This window comes from Syngnathus floridae, chromosome 19, assembly GCF_059516105.1.
Source record: "Syngnathus floridae isolate MCC-2025c chromosome 19, RoL_Sflo_1.0, whole genome shotgun sequence".
Classification (NCBI taxonomy): Eukaryota; Metazoa; Chordata; class Actinopteri; order Syngnathiformes; family Syngnathidae; genus Syngnathus; species Syngnathus floridae.
Window position 1 is genome coordinate 4756039 of NC_142431.1, and position 17126 is coordinate 4773164.

Genomic DNA, 17126 nt, shown 5'->3' on the forward strand with positions numbered 1-17126 from the left:
ATAGCATGTAAAAAAAGAATTGAAGTCAGAATAAAATACAAGATCAAACATCATTGATTAAAAGCAAAGCATCAACACCATCCATCTAGCGGGTGCACAATCGTTTTGCCATGTAATATAAATAACTACTTCCCAAGAGTTTCATGTTATACCATATGATAACTAGCCTGAATAAAAGACAAGTACAATTTTATAGCACCCGACTATTAGTAGTAGCTGCATCACAATTGAAGCAAAAACATTCTTTTCCACAGATCTACTTAGAACCACAGGACACAGACCAACGTTAAAATGACAGCTAGCACGTTAAAAAAACACCTAAAACAGCAATTACAAAAAAGGTGTGCAATTCGGAAGATTATTTCTATTTTCTCCATCTCTCTACATAAAGTTTGAAAGACTCTCACACACATGCAATTAGCAGAACAAAAACTTTTTTCCAAATGACACTGAGGAACACTCGATTCACAGACAATGAGTAGCCAGAACGTCAAGGAAGAAGGAACGTATTTCTTTCATTTGACATCATTACACCTAATGATTGTAATTGTTCGTTTGTGTGAAGCAACTGAACCTGTCGGACTGGTGCACAACACAGAGACATGCCCTTTAAAGCTGATGGATAGCAGCTGAAGCACACATTTCTTAAAGTATCCAATGAAATGGATGCTTTCATCAATAAGACCAAAGGTAAATGACAACTTTTCAACTCTTCTATGATATGCATTGTTTTACTTGAAATATGGAGGAGTTGGTTGGATGGATAATTTTCTATGGTACAAATGAGCATTTCAATGGATTATGAAATTGTCTTCCTTTCTATTTCTCTCTACAGCCAGGGTGACACTGCGGAAGGCACTTCGATTTGGCGTTCTGCTTCTTCTGGGTGCCTACATCTTTTGCTGGAATAAGGACTGCATAGAGTCACACCACTTGTTTTTTAAAGTAAGAATTTAAAGCCATTCAATGCCTTGCAAGAACAAAAAAATCTTATTAAATACCAATGTTTATTTTTCCACCACTGTATTATATTGGTATGGAATAATACTTTTTAGTTATGTGGCAAATATAAAAGCCATGCGGCCTGAAGTCCTTTTATTTTGTCATGTTTACTGTGGTATAGTTAATGTTAGTCAACTATTTTGGAAAAAATAGAGATGAAGATGATGGCAGACAGAACAAGCTAGACATACTGAAACATCGTTAACAAAACAAAATAAATTACCATCTGTTGAAGAAAACACAATCACTATTATTCTAAACTCGAATTTAGTATTTAAATAAACTTGACTTGATTTGGTATTTAATGTGACATATTTTCATTCTTTCCAGGAGGTAACTCATAGAAAACAAAGCAATAGTCATGGCAGAGAAAAAAGGAATGGTGAGTGGTTTATTGTACTTAACTAGGGTGCAGCATCCATCATTGAATGGGGTTATTAAAATGTGGCCCTAAACTGAAACTCTTTTTTTTTTTTTTTTTTAATTGTGACTTAAGTTATGATAAGTATAATATGTCTGTTTCAGCCACAGAAATCAGTTCTGCAGCCACAGAATCGGTGGACATATTCCTCTCAATTAACAATCCAAGGATTAGACAAATAGAGTCAGGTAATCAACTTTTTATCTGGCCCATGAATACAAATTGTGCATCCAATTTGTGTGTCATTACTAGAATTGCAAATTGTCTTCACTTTTAATAATATATTTTTTTATTTAAATATTTTACCAGTTTGTTTTGTAGCTTTGACTGTATTTAATATGAGGTGCTCATACATTTATTTGGGTTGACAGTCATAATGGCCCTCCGAAAGAAGCTATGACTACAATGTGGCCCTGCGAAAAAAATGAGTTTGACACCCCTGCAGTATAATGTACAGTGCAAAAATCATTGTATTATGAAAGTTGAGCTTTTAATTTCGATGCAGACGGTAAAAACGACCAAGAGCTGAAACTTGTGTCTTCAACGTGAAAATAAACAAGGCTCACTAAGTTTCATCTTAACATATAATATTGGATCTTGAAAAACCTGTCTTTTTGTTCACCCGTAACTCAAGACAGGAGGAAGTCTACAACATTTTTTTTTTTAAATATACAGCAGCAACAAACAAAGAAGAAGGAAGTAAATATTTATTTCTGTTGTTTTACTGTCCGCGTGCCAGTGCTGATTTTCACTCTAGAATTTTCCTTGAGCAGTGAAAGTCGCGTTTTTATGCAATCCTACAACTAGCAAAGTGAACTCCCAAAATAAAAGTGAAAGTTCAAAATTGCACTTGCAGCAGTGAAGTACGACTGAGCCAGTAACAAGCTGTTTATTTCCCAGGGTTGCTTGGCAGCCGCCTTGACGTCAGCCCCAGCTATTCAGCAGTGTAGAATCGAAAGCACCAAGTCTAGTTCTTCTCATAAACCTGTCTGTCTGTGATTTTACGAGTGCTAAAAACTAACCAAATGCAGATTGGAATGATGCGAAACATGTTATCAGTAATCCCCAAAACATGCAAACAAATGACACTGATGAACAAGTCTGCTAGGTAACCCTAACCCTGTATGTTGTTATTCTGAAAGACAATATGCTCTTCTTTTAGTGGTGTTTTTGAAAAAAGTGATTTAGCCATCAATATACTAAACAACCCATAAATTGAATTCACGTAAAACTCAAATACTTTCTGTTAATGCTAATGGCTGTTTTGTTTATTACTTCTGCCCATTTCATTTCAGCGACCATTGTGAATTTATCTTTCTTTAAACAAGTGCACCAACATTTTTTTCACATGAGTATATGTCCATCATATACGCATGAGTTGAAATGTACCAGATCTGGAAACATTTCGCTGACTTTACATATTATTTTAACTGTTTGTGCTTCTCAGGGATCACCATACCTCCAACACAATTTGCAGGTACCATCCATTTTTAATTACTCTTTTCAATAGTAGTTTTTGATCACTCATGCCAAAAGGTCAGCTCTAACATTCACATGCAGGTGATATAATTTTTTTGTCATATATTTTCAAGCTATTGTAATTATCAATGTTCTAAACACACACATGCATCCACCAACACTATGTAAATTAATTTGGTTTATTTGGGTTCCCAATGCAAGGAAACAGACTGTCAATTTATTAAAATTAGTTTCATGCCAAACTTATTATTGCTGAGTAACAATGCATTATGCAACGCATCCTTGAATTGTAGTATATTTGTTTTCCTTTCACCGTGTCTTTGGAACTATTTTATATTGTTTTGTTTTTTGTCCACAAGAGAATATTATCGTGTAATGATTTGTTGATGTGTGAAACTGCTGTTTTGTTACGTTAAGTACAAAAGGACCAAGTTGTCTCCAAGTTGTTGTCTTTGTGAAAATTTGTTTAAAATTATAAAAAACAAATTTAATAATGAGTAAAGCCAGCAGCCCACACATAAAATTCTGGTCTCAAAATGATGAATTCCAAAATGTAAGATAATGCCTGTTGTTCTTTCTCCTGTGCTCTTCTCCAGCGACAGTGGACATTGTCCTCAGGGTGAAACCACCATTCGGTGACGATCTACAGCCATTAGATATCGTTAATTTTTTAAGGGCTGGTGTTGATGATGTCTCGATACCATTTGAGATAGCAGATGATTTAACACTAACAAACTGGAATTTGACCACAGGTGAGAACGTCTTTCAATTTATTAATCCCATGGATAAATGGATAAGTTTAATGATTCTAAATAGGTTACTAATACATTTGTGGCAATGTCTTTTAAGCCTGCTATCCAAACTCTACGGGAGGACGACCCAAGTGTCAGTGTGAGGATTTGTTTAGATGGTCATGTGACATCTGTGACACTTTTGATACGTGCAGCAATGACAGTACACCAATGTGTGACTGCATTTTTGACATTCCTTCATTTGGGCAGTTCTGCGAACCAATTTCACGTAAGTGTGTCCTGTATAAAATTGTCGAATTAACAGTTGCCATTTTTCATTCTTCCATTTTTCTCTGCTAAATAGAATTTGAAGCAGCAAGAGAATTATATTGCTAATATTATTAGGGTAATGTTATTGATAGTTTTGACCGTTTGGGGCATGACCTGATTGATGGCAGTAGTTTGACTTCTCATTGTACTTCTGCAACGAGTTTGCTAGCAATGTTTGTATGTCTGGATCAACAAAGATGCATGCATGCATTCAGTCGGTGCCTGAAATCCACAGATTGGTGGAGACACGCCATTGCCCCACAACAAACAAAGTTTCTAAATATTCATGTTTTGGGTTGACAACATTTCTTTTGAATATATGTTTTTGTATGTTATTCAACTTTTTTTCATTTTTTCTCCAGTTCTTTCTCCGTGTCAACCAGCACCAATAGGAGGTATTGTCCTACTGTAAATTCTTCCTTTTGTGTTGATCTATTCTTTAACTCCACGCTGTATCATAAAACTCATAACAGGCTTATGACTTGTCCCATTATGGGCAGGAAAGTTATCTTGTTATAGTCTTTTCTGTAAGCTCTTTTTTCTAAATCTTGTTTTAATTTTAATACAAATACACTGCAATGCACAGGTGTACCTATAACCATTTTATAGACAAATGAAACTGTCTGTAGAAGTGGCGAAGGGTTTAAGTTGGTACAAAATGTTTTCTTCTTCCGAGAGGGGCTTGTAAAAAAATAATTGGGAAAAACTGTTTATGACAGATGATAGAGTTTTCCCCAATCTATCTTTTATGCAAGAATCACATGTGAGACAGTTTGGCCATTTTACATTTGCAAGCGGAGAAAGCCATCTGCACCCTGTGTGGTACAGAGGTGCTTGAAAGCAGTCTGACTGTCGCCTCTTGCAAGAGACTATTCAGAGAAAGCAGGGTGGAGGTGAGAATGAACAGGTTTCGGGGGTCACCTCTGCAAACTGGTTAATCAGTGCAGAGGGTCTTAACTCTTTGTTTTACAAGGTTGTAGAAAAAGATACTAGTGGAGCATTTTAGATAACTAATTAAGCAAGAATGTTTCCACACCTAACAACCGACTTTTTGCTACCAAATCTTCCAATGTACATAGCTCTATTGTATATAAAAAAAAGAGCACCACAAAAGGTTTCATCAGGATAAGCCAAAATCATGACGAATGGCCTTAATGTCAATTACTTCCTTTTGTTCTTTCTCCTGTGCTCTTCTTCAGCGACAGTCGACATTGTCCTCAGGGTGAAGCCTCCACCGTTCGATGACGATCTACAGCCAATAGATATCGTTGATCTTTTAAGGGTTGCTGTGGATGATGTCTCTATACCATTTGAGATAGCAGATGATTTAACACTAACAAACTGGAATTTGACCACAGGTGAGAACTTCTTTCAATTTCTTAATCCCATGGACAAATGGATGAGTTTGTTTCCAAATAGGTTACTAATAAATTTGTGATGATGTCTTTTAAGCCTGCTATCCAAACTCTACGGGAGGACGACCCAAGTGTCAGTGTGAGGATTTGTTTAGATGGTCATGTGACATCTGTGACACTTTTGATACATGCAGCAATGACAGTACACCAATGTGTGACTGCATTTTTGACATTCCTTCATTTGGGCAGTTCTGTGAACCAATTTCACGTAAGTGTGTCCTGTATAAAATTGTCGAATTAACAGTTGCCATTTTTCATTCTTCCATTTTTCTCTGCTAAATAGAATTTGAAGCAGCAAGAGAATTATATTGCTAATATTATTAGGGTAAATGGTTTTGAACGTTTGGGGCATGACCTGATTGATGGCCCAATTCCTTTAGTTGTTGAGCAGTAGTTTGACTTCTCATTGTACCTCTGCAACGAGTTTGCTAGCAATGTTTGTATGTCTGGATGAGCAAAGATGCATGCATGCATTCAGTCGGTGCCTGAAATCAACAGATTGGTGGAGACATGCCATTGCCCCACAACAAAGTTTCTAAATATTCATGTTTTGGGTTGACAACATTTCTTTTGATTATATGTTTTTATATGTTATTCAACTTTTTTTCATTTTTTCTCCAGTTCTTTCTCCGTGTCAACCAGCACCAATAGGAGGTATTGTCCTACTGTAAATTCTTCGTTTTGTGTTGATCTATTCTTTAATTCCACGCTGTATCATAAAACTCATAACAGGCTTATGACTTGTCCCATTATGGGCAGGAAAGTTATCTTGTTATAGTCTTTTCTGTAAGCTCTTTTTTCTATATCTTGTTTTAATTTTAATACAAATACACTGCAATGCACAGGTGTACCTATAACCATTTTATAGACAAATGAAACTGTCTGTAGAAGTGGCGAAGGGTTCAAGTTGGTACAAAATGTTTTCTTCTTCCGAGAGGGGCTTGTAAAAAAATAACTGGGAAAAACTGTTTATGACAGATGATAGAGCTTTCCCCAATCTATCTTTTATGCAAGAATCACATGTGAGACAGTTTGGCCATTTTACATTTCCAAGCGGAGAAAGCCATCAGCACCCTGTGTGGTACAGAGGTGCTTGAAAGCAGTTTTACTTTCGCTTATTGCAAGAGAATATTTATTGACAAACAGCAGGGTGGGGGTGAGACAAATTTCAAGGGTCACCTCTGCAAACTGGTTAATCAGTGCAGAGGGTCTTAGCTCTTTGTTTAACAAGGTTGTGGAAACAGATACTAGTGGAGCATTTTAGATAACTAATTAGGCAAGAATGTTTCCACACCTAACAACCGACTTTTTGCTACCAAATCTTCCAATGTACATAGCTCTATTGTATATAAAAAAAAGAGCACCACAATAGGTTTCATCAGGATAAGCCAAAATCATGACAAATGGCCTTAATGTCAATTACTTCCTTTTGTTCTTTCTCCTGTGCTCTTCTTCAGCGACAGTCGACATTGTCCTCAGGGTGAAGCCTCCACCATTCGATGACGATCTACAGCCAATAGATATCGTTGATCTTTTAAGGGTTGCTGTGGATGATGTCTCTATACCATTTGAGATAGCAGATGATTTAACACTAACAAACTGGAATTTGACCACAGGTGAGAACTTCTTTCAATTTCTTAATCCCATGGACAAATGGATGAGTTTGTTTCCAAATAGGTTACTAATAAATTTGTGATGATGTCTTTTAAGCCTGCTATCCAAACTCTACGGGAGGACGACCCAAGTGTCAGTGTGAGGATTTGTTTAGATGGTCATGTGACATCTGTGACACTTTTGATACATGCAGCAATGACAGTACACCAATGTGTGACTGCATTTTTGACATTCCTTCATTTGGGCAGTTCTGCGAACCAATTTCACGTAAGTGTGTCCTGTATAAAATTGTCGAATTAACAGTTGCCATTTTTCATTCTTCCATTTTTCTCTGCTAAATAGAATTTGAAGCAGCAAGAGAATTATATTGCTAATATTATTAGGGTAATGTTATTGATGGTTTTGAACGTTTGGGGCATGACCTGATTGATGGCCCAATTCCTTTAGTTGTTGAGCAGTAGTTTGACTTCTCATTGTACCTCTGCAACGAGTTTGCTAGCAATGTTTGTATGTCTGGATGAGCAAAGATGCATGCATGCATTCAGTCGGTGCCTGAAATCAACAGATTGGTGGAGACATGCCATTGCCCCACAACAAAGTTTCTAAATATTCATGTTTTGGGTTGACAACATTTCTTTTGATTATATGTTTTTATATGTTATTCAACTTTTTTTCATTTTTTCTCCAGTTCTTTCTCCGTGTCAACCAGCACCAATAGGAGGTATTGTCCTACTGTAAATTCTTCCTTTTGTGTTGATCTATTCTTTAATTCCACGCTGTATTATAAAACTCATAACAGGCTTATGACTTGTCCCATTATGGGCAGGAAAGTTATCTTGTTATAGTCTTTTCTGTAAGCTCTTTTTTCTAAATCTTGTTTTAATTTTAATACAAATACACTGCAATGCACAGGTGTACCTATAACCATTTTATAGACAAATGAAACTGTCTGTAGAAGTGGCGAAGGGTTCAAGTTGATACAAAAGGTTTTCTTCTTCCAAGAGGGGCTTGTAAAAAAATAATTGGGAAAAACTGTTTATGACAGAAGGTAGAGTTTTCCACACTCTATCTTTTATGCAAGAATCACACGTGAGACAGTTTGGCCATTTTACACTTGCAAGCGGAGAAAGCCATCAGCACCCTGTGTGGTACAGAGGTGCTTGAAAGCAGTTTTACTTTCGCTTATTGCAAGAGAATATTTATTGAGAAACAGCAGCGTGGGGGTGAGAGTGAACAAATTTCAAGGGTCACCTCTGCAAACTGGTTAATCAGTGCAGAGGGTCCTAGCTCTGTTTTACAAGGTTGTGGAAACAGATACTAGTGGAGCATTTTAGATAACTAATTAAGCAAGAATGTTTCCACACCTAACAACAGACTTTTTGCTACCAAATCTTCCAATGAACCTAGCTCTATTGTATATGAAAAAAGAGCACCACAAAAGGTTTCATCAGGATAAGCCAAAATCATGACAAATGGCCTTAATGTAAATTAATTCCTTTTGTTCTTTCTCCTATGCTCTTCTCCAGCGACAGTGGACATTGTCCTCAGGGTGAAGCCTCCACCATCCGACGATGATCTACAGCCATTAGCTATTGTTGATCTTTTGAGGGCTGCTGTAGATAATGTCTCTGTACCATTTGAGATTGCAGATGATTTTACACTAACAAGCTGGAATTTGACCACAGGTGAGAATTTCTGTCAGTTTATTAATTCCCTGGACAAATGGATGAATTTAATGTTTGAAATAGGTTACTAATAAATTTGTGCCGATGTCTTTTAAGCCTGCTATCCAAACTCTACGGGAGGACGACAGAAGTGTCAGTGTGAGGATTTGTTTGGATGGTCATGTGACATCTGTGACACTTTTGATACATGCAGCAATACCAGTACACCAACATGTGACTGCATTTTTGACATTCCTTCATTTGGGCAGTTCTGTGAACCGATTTCAAGTGAGTGGGTCCTTTATATAATTGTCCAAATAACACTTGCCAGCGATTTTGCATTCTTCCATTTCCCGCAGTTAAATAGGATTGAAGCAGCAAGAATATCATATTGCTAATATTATTAGGGTGATGTTATTGATGGTTTTGAACATTTGGGGCATGACCCGATTGATGGCCCAATTGCTTTGAGTAGTTGAGCAGTAGTTTGATTTCTCATTGTACCTCTGCAATGAGTTTGCTAGCAATGTTTGTATGCCTGGATGAGCAAAGATGCATGCATGCATGCATGCTAAAGCTACAACCAATGCACCACACCAGTTACTTCTCTTAAATGGGGCATCAAAACCCCAGTCCACCAATCCAAAAGTACGGTCGGTGCCTGAAATCCACAGATTGGTGGAGACATGCCATTGCCCCACAACAAACAGTTTCTAAATATTCTGGTTTTGGGTTGACAACATTTCTTTTGAATATATCTTGTTGTATGTTATTCAACTGTTTTTTTCATTTTTTCTCCACAGCTCTCTCTCCATGTCAACAACAAATAATAGAAGGTATTGTCCTATTGTAAATAATTTGTTTTATGGTGATCTCTTCTCTAATCCCATGCTGTATCATAAAACTCGTAACAGGCTTCTCCCATTATGGGCAGGAAAGTTATCTTGTCATAGTCTTTTCTGTAAGTTCTTTTTTGTAAATCTTGTTTTAATTTTAATACAAATACAGACAGTTTGGCCATTTTACGCTTGCAAGCGGAGAAAGCCATCAGCACCCTGTGTGGTACAGAGCTGCTTGCAAGCAGCTTTACTTTCGCTTCTTGCAAGGGAATATTTATTGAGAAAAAGCCCGTTGGGGGTGAGAGTGAACAGATTTCAAGGGTCACCTCTGCAAACTGGTTAATCAGTGCAGAGGGTCTTAGCTCTTTGTTTTACAAGGTTGTGGAAACAGATACTAGTGGAGCATTTTAGATAACTAATTAGGCAAGAATGTTTCCACACCTAACAACAGACTTTTTGATACCAAATCTTCTAATGAACATAGCTCTATTGTCTATAAAAAAAAGAGCACCACAAAAGGTTTCATCAGGATAAGCCAAAATCATGACAAATGGCCTTAATGTAAATTCATTCCTTTTGTTCTTTCTCCTATGCTCTTCTCCAACGACAGTGGACATTGTCCTCAGGGTGAACCCTCCACCATCCGACGATGATCTACAGCCATTAGATATTGTTGATCTTTTGAGGGCTGCTGTGGATAATGTCTCTGTGCCATTTGAGATCGCAGATGATTTTACACTAACAAGCTGGAATTTGACCACAGGTGAGAATTTCTGTCAGTTTCTTAATTCCCTGGACAAATGGATGAATTTAATGTTTTGAAATAGGTTACTAATAAATTTGTGCCGATGTCTTTTAAGCCTGCTATCCAAACTCTATGGGAGGACGACACAAGTGTCAGTGTGAGGATTTGTTTGGATGGTCATGTGACATCTGTGACACTTTTGAAACGTGCAGCAATACCAATACACCAACGTGTGACTGCATTTTTGACATTCCTCCATCTGGGGAGTTTTGTGAACCGATTTCAAGTGAGTGGGCCCTTTATATAATTGTCCAAATAACACTTGCCAGCGATTTTGCATTCTTCCATTTCCCTCAGCTAAATAGGATTGAAGCAGCAAGAATATCATATTGCTTATATTATTAGGGTGATGTTATTGATGGTTTTGAACATTTGGGGCATGACCCGATTGATGGTCCAATTGCTTTGAGTTGTTTAGCAGTAGTTTGATATCTCATTCTACCTCTGCAACGGGTTTGCTGGAATGTGTGTGTGTGTCTGGATGAGCATAGATGCATGCATGCATGCTAAAGCTACAACCAAAGCAACACACCAGTTCCCTTTCTTAAATGGAGCATCAAAACCCTAGTCCACCAATCCAAAAGTACGATCGGTGCCAGAAATCCACAGATTGGCGTAAAGACATTGCTAAATCCCCACAACAACGTTTTTAAATATTCTGGTTTTGGGTCGACAATATTTTCTTTGAATATATCTTGTTGTATGTTATTTAACTTTTTTCATTTTTTCTCCACAGCTCTCTCTCCGTGTCGAATAGAACCAATACCACCAAGAGCAGAAGGTATTATCCTATTGTAAATTCTTGGTTTTATGGTGATCTAGACTTTTTGCTACCAAATCTTCCAATGTATAAAGCTCTATCATGTATGAAAAAAGAGCAGCACAAAAGGTTTGATAAGGATAAGCCAAAATAGCCTGACGAATGGCCTTATTGTAAATTAATTCCTTTTGTTCCGTCTCCTCTACTCTCCTTCAGCGACAGTGGACATTGTCCTTGCGTTGAGCCCTCCAAAATTAGATGATGATCTACAGTCATTAGATATCATTGCTCTTTTGAGGGCTGCTGTGGCGGATGTCTCTGTACTATTTGAGATTTCAGATAATTTAATACTGACAAACTGGAATTTGACCACAGGTGAGAACCTTTTTCAATTTATCAATCCCCAGGATAAATGGATGAGTTTAATGTTTCTAAATAGAATAATACATTTTTGACTATGCCTTTTAAGCCTGCCATCCAAACTCTACGGGAGGGCGCGAGTGTCAGTGTGAAGACTCGTTTGGATGGTCATGTGACATCTGTGACACATTTGATACGTGCAGCAATACCAGTACACCAACGTGTGACTGCATTTTTGACATTTCTCTATCTGGGAACTACTGTGAACCGGTTTCAAGTAAGTGGTTCTGATATAAAACTGTCGAAATAACCATCGCCTTATCAATGTCGAGCGATTCACATGCTTCATGTGAATTAGACGCAATTTTATTAAGCTGTGAACACAAATAATGTTTAACCCCCGTAGCTTCGTCGGGTTAAAGAACAAGACTCCCCTCACCCCCTGGGAAATTTAGTCCAGAAAAAAAATGATCATAACTGGTAATAAAGGACAGACGTTATTGTCAACACAATTTGTACTCTCGCTGTACCGGGTCAGAATGACCCCTTCAGTAGCTGCTACACCTGCTGTCCTTGAGAATCAGAACATGACAGAGAAACGGACGAATGCTGAGTCCAAAGATGTGATGTGGGCTGGTCTGAACTACCCTGAAGCTAACTAACCCTTTCTTAAATGGGGCGTCAAAGCCCCAGTCTGCCAATCAAAAAACACAGTCTGTACCTGAAATTCACAGAATGGTGTAAAGACATTGTTATAGTCGCACAACATACAAAGTTTTGAAATATTCTGGTCCTGGGTGGACAAAATTTTCTATGAATATATCTTGCATTTAATTTAAAAATATGTTGGTTTTTTTCTCCACAGCTCTCTCTTCGTGTGACCCAGAAGGTATTGTACTATTGAATAATCTTTGTTGTAAATTGACCTATATGCTGTACCTCGAAACTGGTAATTGGTCCAACTTGTCACATTATGGGCAGGAAAGTTATCTTGCTCTCACTTTCTATCATTTTTCTTTCACCCCGACTTTCTATGTCCATTTAAAAAAAAAAAAGTCTATAGATATGCACTCCTGAAAGTTGTTTTACGAACATGAGTTAGATTTGTGAACAAAATAATGTAATCTTTGACAATTATTGCTGATTCAACTTTGCTCCTCAGTTACCTCTTTGGTCCATCGGCAATTTTATCTCACTTAATATAACTGGACCAATTTATACTGACACACTGTATTTTTGAGAGGTTCTTGTCGTTCGTCCTGAATATTGACTATGAATATGAATTCAACAATGAATATAAGATTGGTCTCCTGACATGTAAAGATATAATATAATAATGGAATGTTTTATAACTCTCCTCTTCTCCATTTAAATCTTCAGATCCACCTATATTTGGTAAATGAGTTACACACAATTAGTTTTTACCTCACTAATATAATTGGATTAATTTGTACTGACAAGCTGCATCTGTATTTCAGAAAGAGAGTTGATAGTCACTCTGCTAATCGACTTTGATGATGCATTCAATCAAGAAAATAATGATGTAAACCAGATCGTTTCAACTTCTGTAAGTTATCATTGGTCATGATCGCTTCAATGTGTGGTTGTAATTCTTAATATCGAAATAACTGTTGAATCCACATGTTTGAACAGATTGAAACACAATCTAGGATACACATCCCAGGTCGACAATCATCTGATATTTTAGGCTTCAGGTACATCTAATTCTTTAATCCTCAGGCTTTTCACTAGTGGTGAGTGGATCGATTCATATCGCGATAATATCAATACCAAGTCGGTATTGATATCGAATCGATATAACCAAATTGAGATTGATATCAGTTTTGCTCTTGTATGCAATGCTGCAGCTTAATCAAACTGGTGACAGCAATGTTGGTGGATTTGCTGCTTCTGTCTCAACAATGTGGAGGGCTAAGACGAACATGCAGTCATTAATAGTTCGACTGATACCACCATGTTTAATCTTTTTTTTATGTTTTTACAAAGGGATGGTAGCACCATTGTTGACTTTGAAATTACGGCAAACATGACAATTCAAGACTCGGCTGTTGAAGCACTTCTAGTAGGAATATTCAATGATCTAAAGGATACTTTTCCTGTAAGGATTATCAGTAAGTATCTTTAATAATCTTCTCATAGAAACACATTGTGAGACCTTTTAATGTCACCTCACCATTAATTGTCTGGAAAATGTTCAATACAGTTTATTGATTGTCCATTCTTTGTATTGTTTTCCATCAAAGGCCCCATTGACTTAGAACCTGTGCCACCTGAGGTATTTTTCAATCAGACTGTGACTCTGACATGTGGCCCATCACCGCCAAATCTTGACTTTACTATCACTATGTCCGTGTGGACTCTTGATGGTGATGTAATAATTGAAGATGAGCGACACATATTTGAACAAGTTAATGGAAGGGAAACGCTTACGATCACAAATTACTTTAGCACTGACGAAGGTAAGAAACACGTGAAATCTCTGAGTATATGTGCTTTCAAAATTAACCAATTTTAGTCCCCAAACTAGTACATTTGCAATCTGCTGGCACCAATTGAGAAAACACAATATTGAAACTATTTTTTGTTATTTGAAATATTTGCCACTTGCTGGAAAAATTTATTCGAGGTGGATCCAATCTTTGATTCACAAAACATTGTCATTTCAGGACGCTATCAATGTCGGCTATTTGATGGGGAATCAATTTACGTGCAAGACTCTAATCAAGTATTCAGTTTATTGGAAACACCCACAATCCGGGTAGTACCCCGCCAAAATACAATCTTGTGTGAGGTTGGGCAGCAAGTGCCAGTGCAGTGCTTTGTCCAGGACCCCTACCAGGTGATGTTTCTAGACCTCCAAAATTCAGGTGAATCAAAAGGATATTTTGCATTTCTTCTGATGCTGGATTTCTTGCTGCCATTTTCACATTGACAAATAATGAGCGAGACTAACAGTTGCAGTGTAAACAAAATGGCAGTTTGTGTGACGTCCACATCTCATCTGAGTCCACAAAATTATAAATCGATATTCGCACGTCAATTGATGTAAATAATCACAGTATCACTTTCACAGTGTTGGGTTTTGTTTGTGCATTTTTAGATACAGGCACTGCAATCCAAAATCAGGTTACAATCACACAGGAAGACTGCGATAACGAAGAATTAATCATCACTTGTCAAGAGACTGTATTTCCTCAATTCGAACAGAACATATTATTGAGGTTGGTCAGAAATGGTAAGTACGGAGCCAGAAATGACAACACATTTAATACTAAATTATACTTTATATGCTTTGATTTTCCATCACTGAGGTTAAAATTCATTGTCTATCCAGGTACATTCACATGTGTTAATGATCCCGAATTTGGAAATGGATTTTTAAATCAAGTGGGTAGAGCTTCTTGTGAAATAAATGAGGTGGGAGAGATAACGGCCATTTGCAGAGAAAATGGAGAATGGGAAGATCGAGAAAACGAATGCATTCTTCAGAGAATTGCGGAACTACTCTTTCAATCTCAGGTGAGCCGATTTTTTTTTAATCTTAATTTCTCGCCTGATTTGTGTGCGCGCAGGGATCGATTGCCGCTCAGTGGCGTTGTTCGTCTCTAGATGTGCCCTGTGACTGCTGGCGACCAGTTTAGGGTGTAATTTGCCTTTTGCCCGATGTCAACTAGGATAGGCTCCAGCTTCCGAACTGCAAACAATATCAGGTTGCACTCGATCGTGTAACCAGTGATAGCAGAAGAATACGAATTTTTTTGGCAGAATCACTTAGGTGGTATTACATTCATCAAAACTCAAAGTGGTGTTCCTAAATAAACATCTACTATGCCTTTAGTACTGTATAAAGACTAAACATATGCAAATATTAAATAGGCTTGCCTGAGTTGGATCATTTCATTGTTCAGTATAGAGGACCTTGAGCCAGATATTAATTATAATGCCTGTTTTTCGACTGATATTTCAGTTTTTAGATGAAATTACTTTGCCAGAGTTCCTGGATGACCTCAGCAATGCCACCATTGAACTGATTGATCCAGTGACCGAAAATCCGAACAACATTGAGGCCATCGTTACAACTCTCAGCAATGTAGGCAACTTTGTAACAGAAACCGATGTTGAGATAAGTCAAGTGTCTATGGAGGTATGTCCGTTGTTGTTTCATCGCAGGCAAACAATGTTAAAATAAGTATTGACTGTTTCTTCTCGTTTCCTTTTACTGTAGGATGTCCTTTTAACTACAGGTGTCCTTACCACAGATCAGGCAATAGAAGCATGGAACACTCTTAACCTTGAAGCTGTCACAGAGCTTGTAGCACCAAGAAACGTCACTTTCAGAAATGAAAGTTTCAGCTCATTGTTGTTATTTTCTCTTGAGGATATAACAAGGAGACTTACTAATGCCACTTTTAACATTACAACACCTTTGGTTCTCTTGAACAAAACTACATTCATCAACAATTTCAACGGGGATTTTAATTCAACAGTGGAGATAGACATAGAAGGGACCAATGGAGCAACAAACCTCACCGTGATAACTTTTGAATCCTTGGATAACGTACTACCTCCAAGAGATGAGAACAACGCTACGGGCAGGGTCATCAATGGGAGAGTTGTACTTGTTCAGTCCGACACCATCATCAACAATATCACGTTCACGTTTGACATTATAGATGATACTCTGGGAAACCCTCAGTGTGTCTTCTGGAACTTTTCCCTCTTCGATGGGCTCGGAGGATGGGATGATGAAGGCTGCGAGCTCGTTGAAAGAGTGGATCAAACAGTCACGTGTCGATGTGACCACCTGACGTCATTTTCGATGCTAATGTCACCTTTTTTTCCAAATAGTCTAATTTTGAGTTTTATAACCTTCATTGGTGTTGCGATTTCCATGGCGTCCCTAGTTATATGCCTCCTCATTGAGGGGTACATGTTTAGTAGGCGTAGAGTTAGAGAAGACGACATAAAACTGTTGCGCAACATTTCCATTATGAACATTGCACTGTCTCTACTGATTGCAAACGTTTGGTTCATTATCGGTTCAAGTATCACTGAGGATGGAAGAAATAATCGGCCCGCATGCACCGCTGCTACCTTTTTTATCCATTTCTTCTACTTAGCCCTCTTTTTCTGGATGTTGAATTTTGCTATGTTGCTGTTGTATAACATCCTCAATCTTTTTGGTGGAGCACTGTCTAAAAGAGCCCAGTTGATCATTGGATTCTCTATCGGCTATGGAACGCCACTGCTTATTGCAAGCATTACTATAGCTGTAACTGCCCCAAACAATACTTATATTCAAGAAACTGCTGTCTGCTGGCTCAATTGGAATCAGTCGAAAGCACTGCTGGCATTTGTGATCCCGGCACTCATCATTGTGTTCGTAAACATTCTAATTCTAATTGTGGTGATTATTAAAGTCATCCAGAGTAGACGGATGCAAATCTCTGTCAAAGACAACGCGAAGAGTACTCTGGCCTCAATTGCTCGGACCTTGGCCATCCTCACACCGTTCTTTGGAGTAACTTGGAGCCTTGGAGTGGGAACCCTAGTTGACCCAAGCAATTTTGGAATCCACGTTGCCTTCGCCTTCTTCAATTCTCTGCAGGTGGGATTTTTTTCTATATGCTATTCAGTATCATATCTGTATATTTATATGTACCGTATTTTACGGACTATAAGGCC

General features: G+C 37.8%; 1 protein-coding gene across 2 annotated transcripts in view; it reads left to right on the forward strand.

Moving 5' to 3' along the window:
- Positions 1-17126, forward strand: part of LOC148381763 (uncharacterized) — a 22316-nt gene continuing 5190 nt past the window's right edge. For both annotated transcript variants that reach the window (XM_088362120.1, XM_088362119.1), the window contains exons 1-33: positions 1-690; positions 836-945; positions 1333-1384; positions 1528-1611; positions 2871-2900; positions 3499-3654; positions 3752-3922; positions 4326-4358; positions 5163-5321; positions 5416-5586; positions 6000-6032; positions 6836-6994; positions 7089-7259; positions 7681-7713; positions 8519-8677; positions 8774-8944; positions 9460-9492; positions 10106-10258; positions 10356-10526; positions 11037-11081; positions 11277-11435; positions 11530-11697; positions 12286-12309; positions 12801-12815; positions 12899-12987; positions 13074-13135; positions 13428-13552; positions 13685-13900; positions 14108-14308; positions 14542-14676; positions 14776-14960; positions 15409-15585; positions 15667-17049. In XM_088362120.1, coding sequence (XP_088218246.1) covers positions 663-690; positions 836-945; positions 1333-1384; positions 1528-1611; positions 2871-2900; positions 3499-3654; positions 3752-3922; positions 4326-4358; positions 5163-5321; positions 5416-5586; positions 6000-6032; positions 6836-6994; positions 7089-7259; positions 7681-7713; positions 8519-8677; positions 8774-8944; positions 9460-9492; positions 10106-10258; positions 10356-10526; positions 11037-11081; positions 11277-11435; positions 11530-11697; positions 12286-12309; positions 12801-12815; positions 12899-12987; positions 13074-13135; positions 13428-13552; positions 13685-13900; positions 14108-14308; positions 14542-14676; positions 14776-14960; positions 15409-15585; positions 15667-17049 — 5061 coding nt within the window. In that variant the 5' untranslated portion in view covers positions 1-662. The remainder of the gene's footprint in view (positions 691-835; positions 946-1332; positions 1385-1527; positions 1612-2870; positions 2901-3498; positions 3655-3751; positions 3923-4325; positions 4359-5162; positions 5322-5415; positions 5587-5999; positions 6033-6835; positions 6995-7088; positions 7260-7680; positions 7714-8518; positions 8678-8773; positions 8945-9459; positions 9493-10105; positions 10259-10355; positions 10527-11036; positions 11082-11276; positions 11436-11529; positions 11698-12285; positions 12310-12800; positions 12816-12898; positions 12988-13073; positions 13136-13427; positions 13553-13684; positions 13901-14107; positions 14309-14541; positions 14677-14775; positions 14961-15408; positions 15586-15666; positions 17050-17126) is intronic.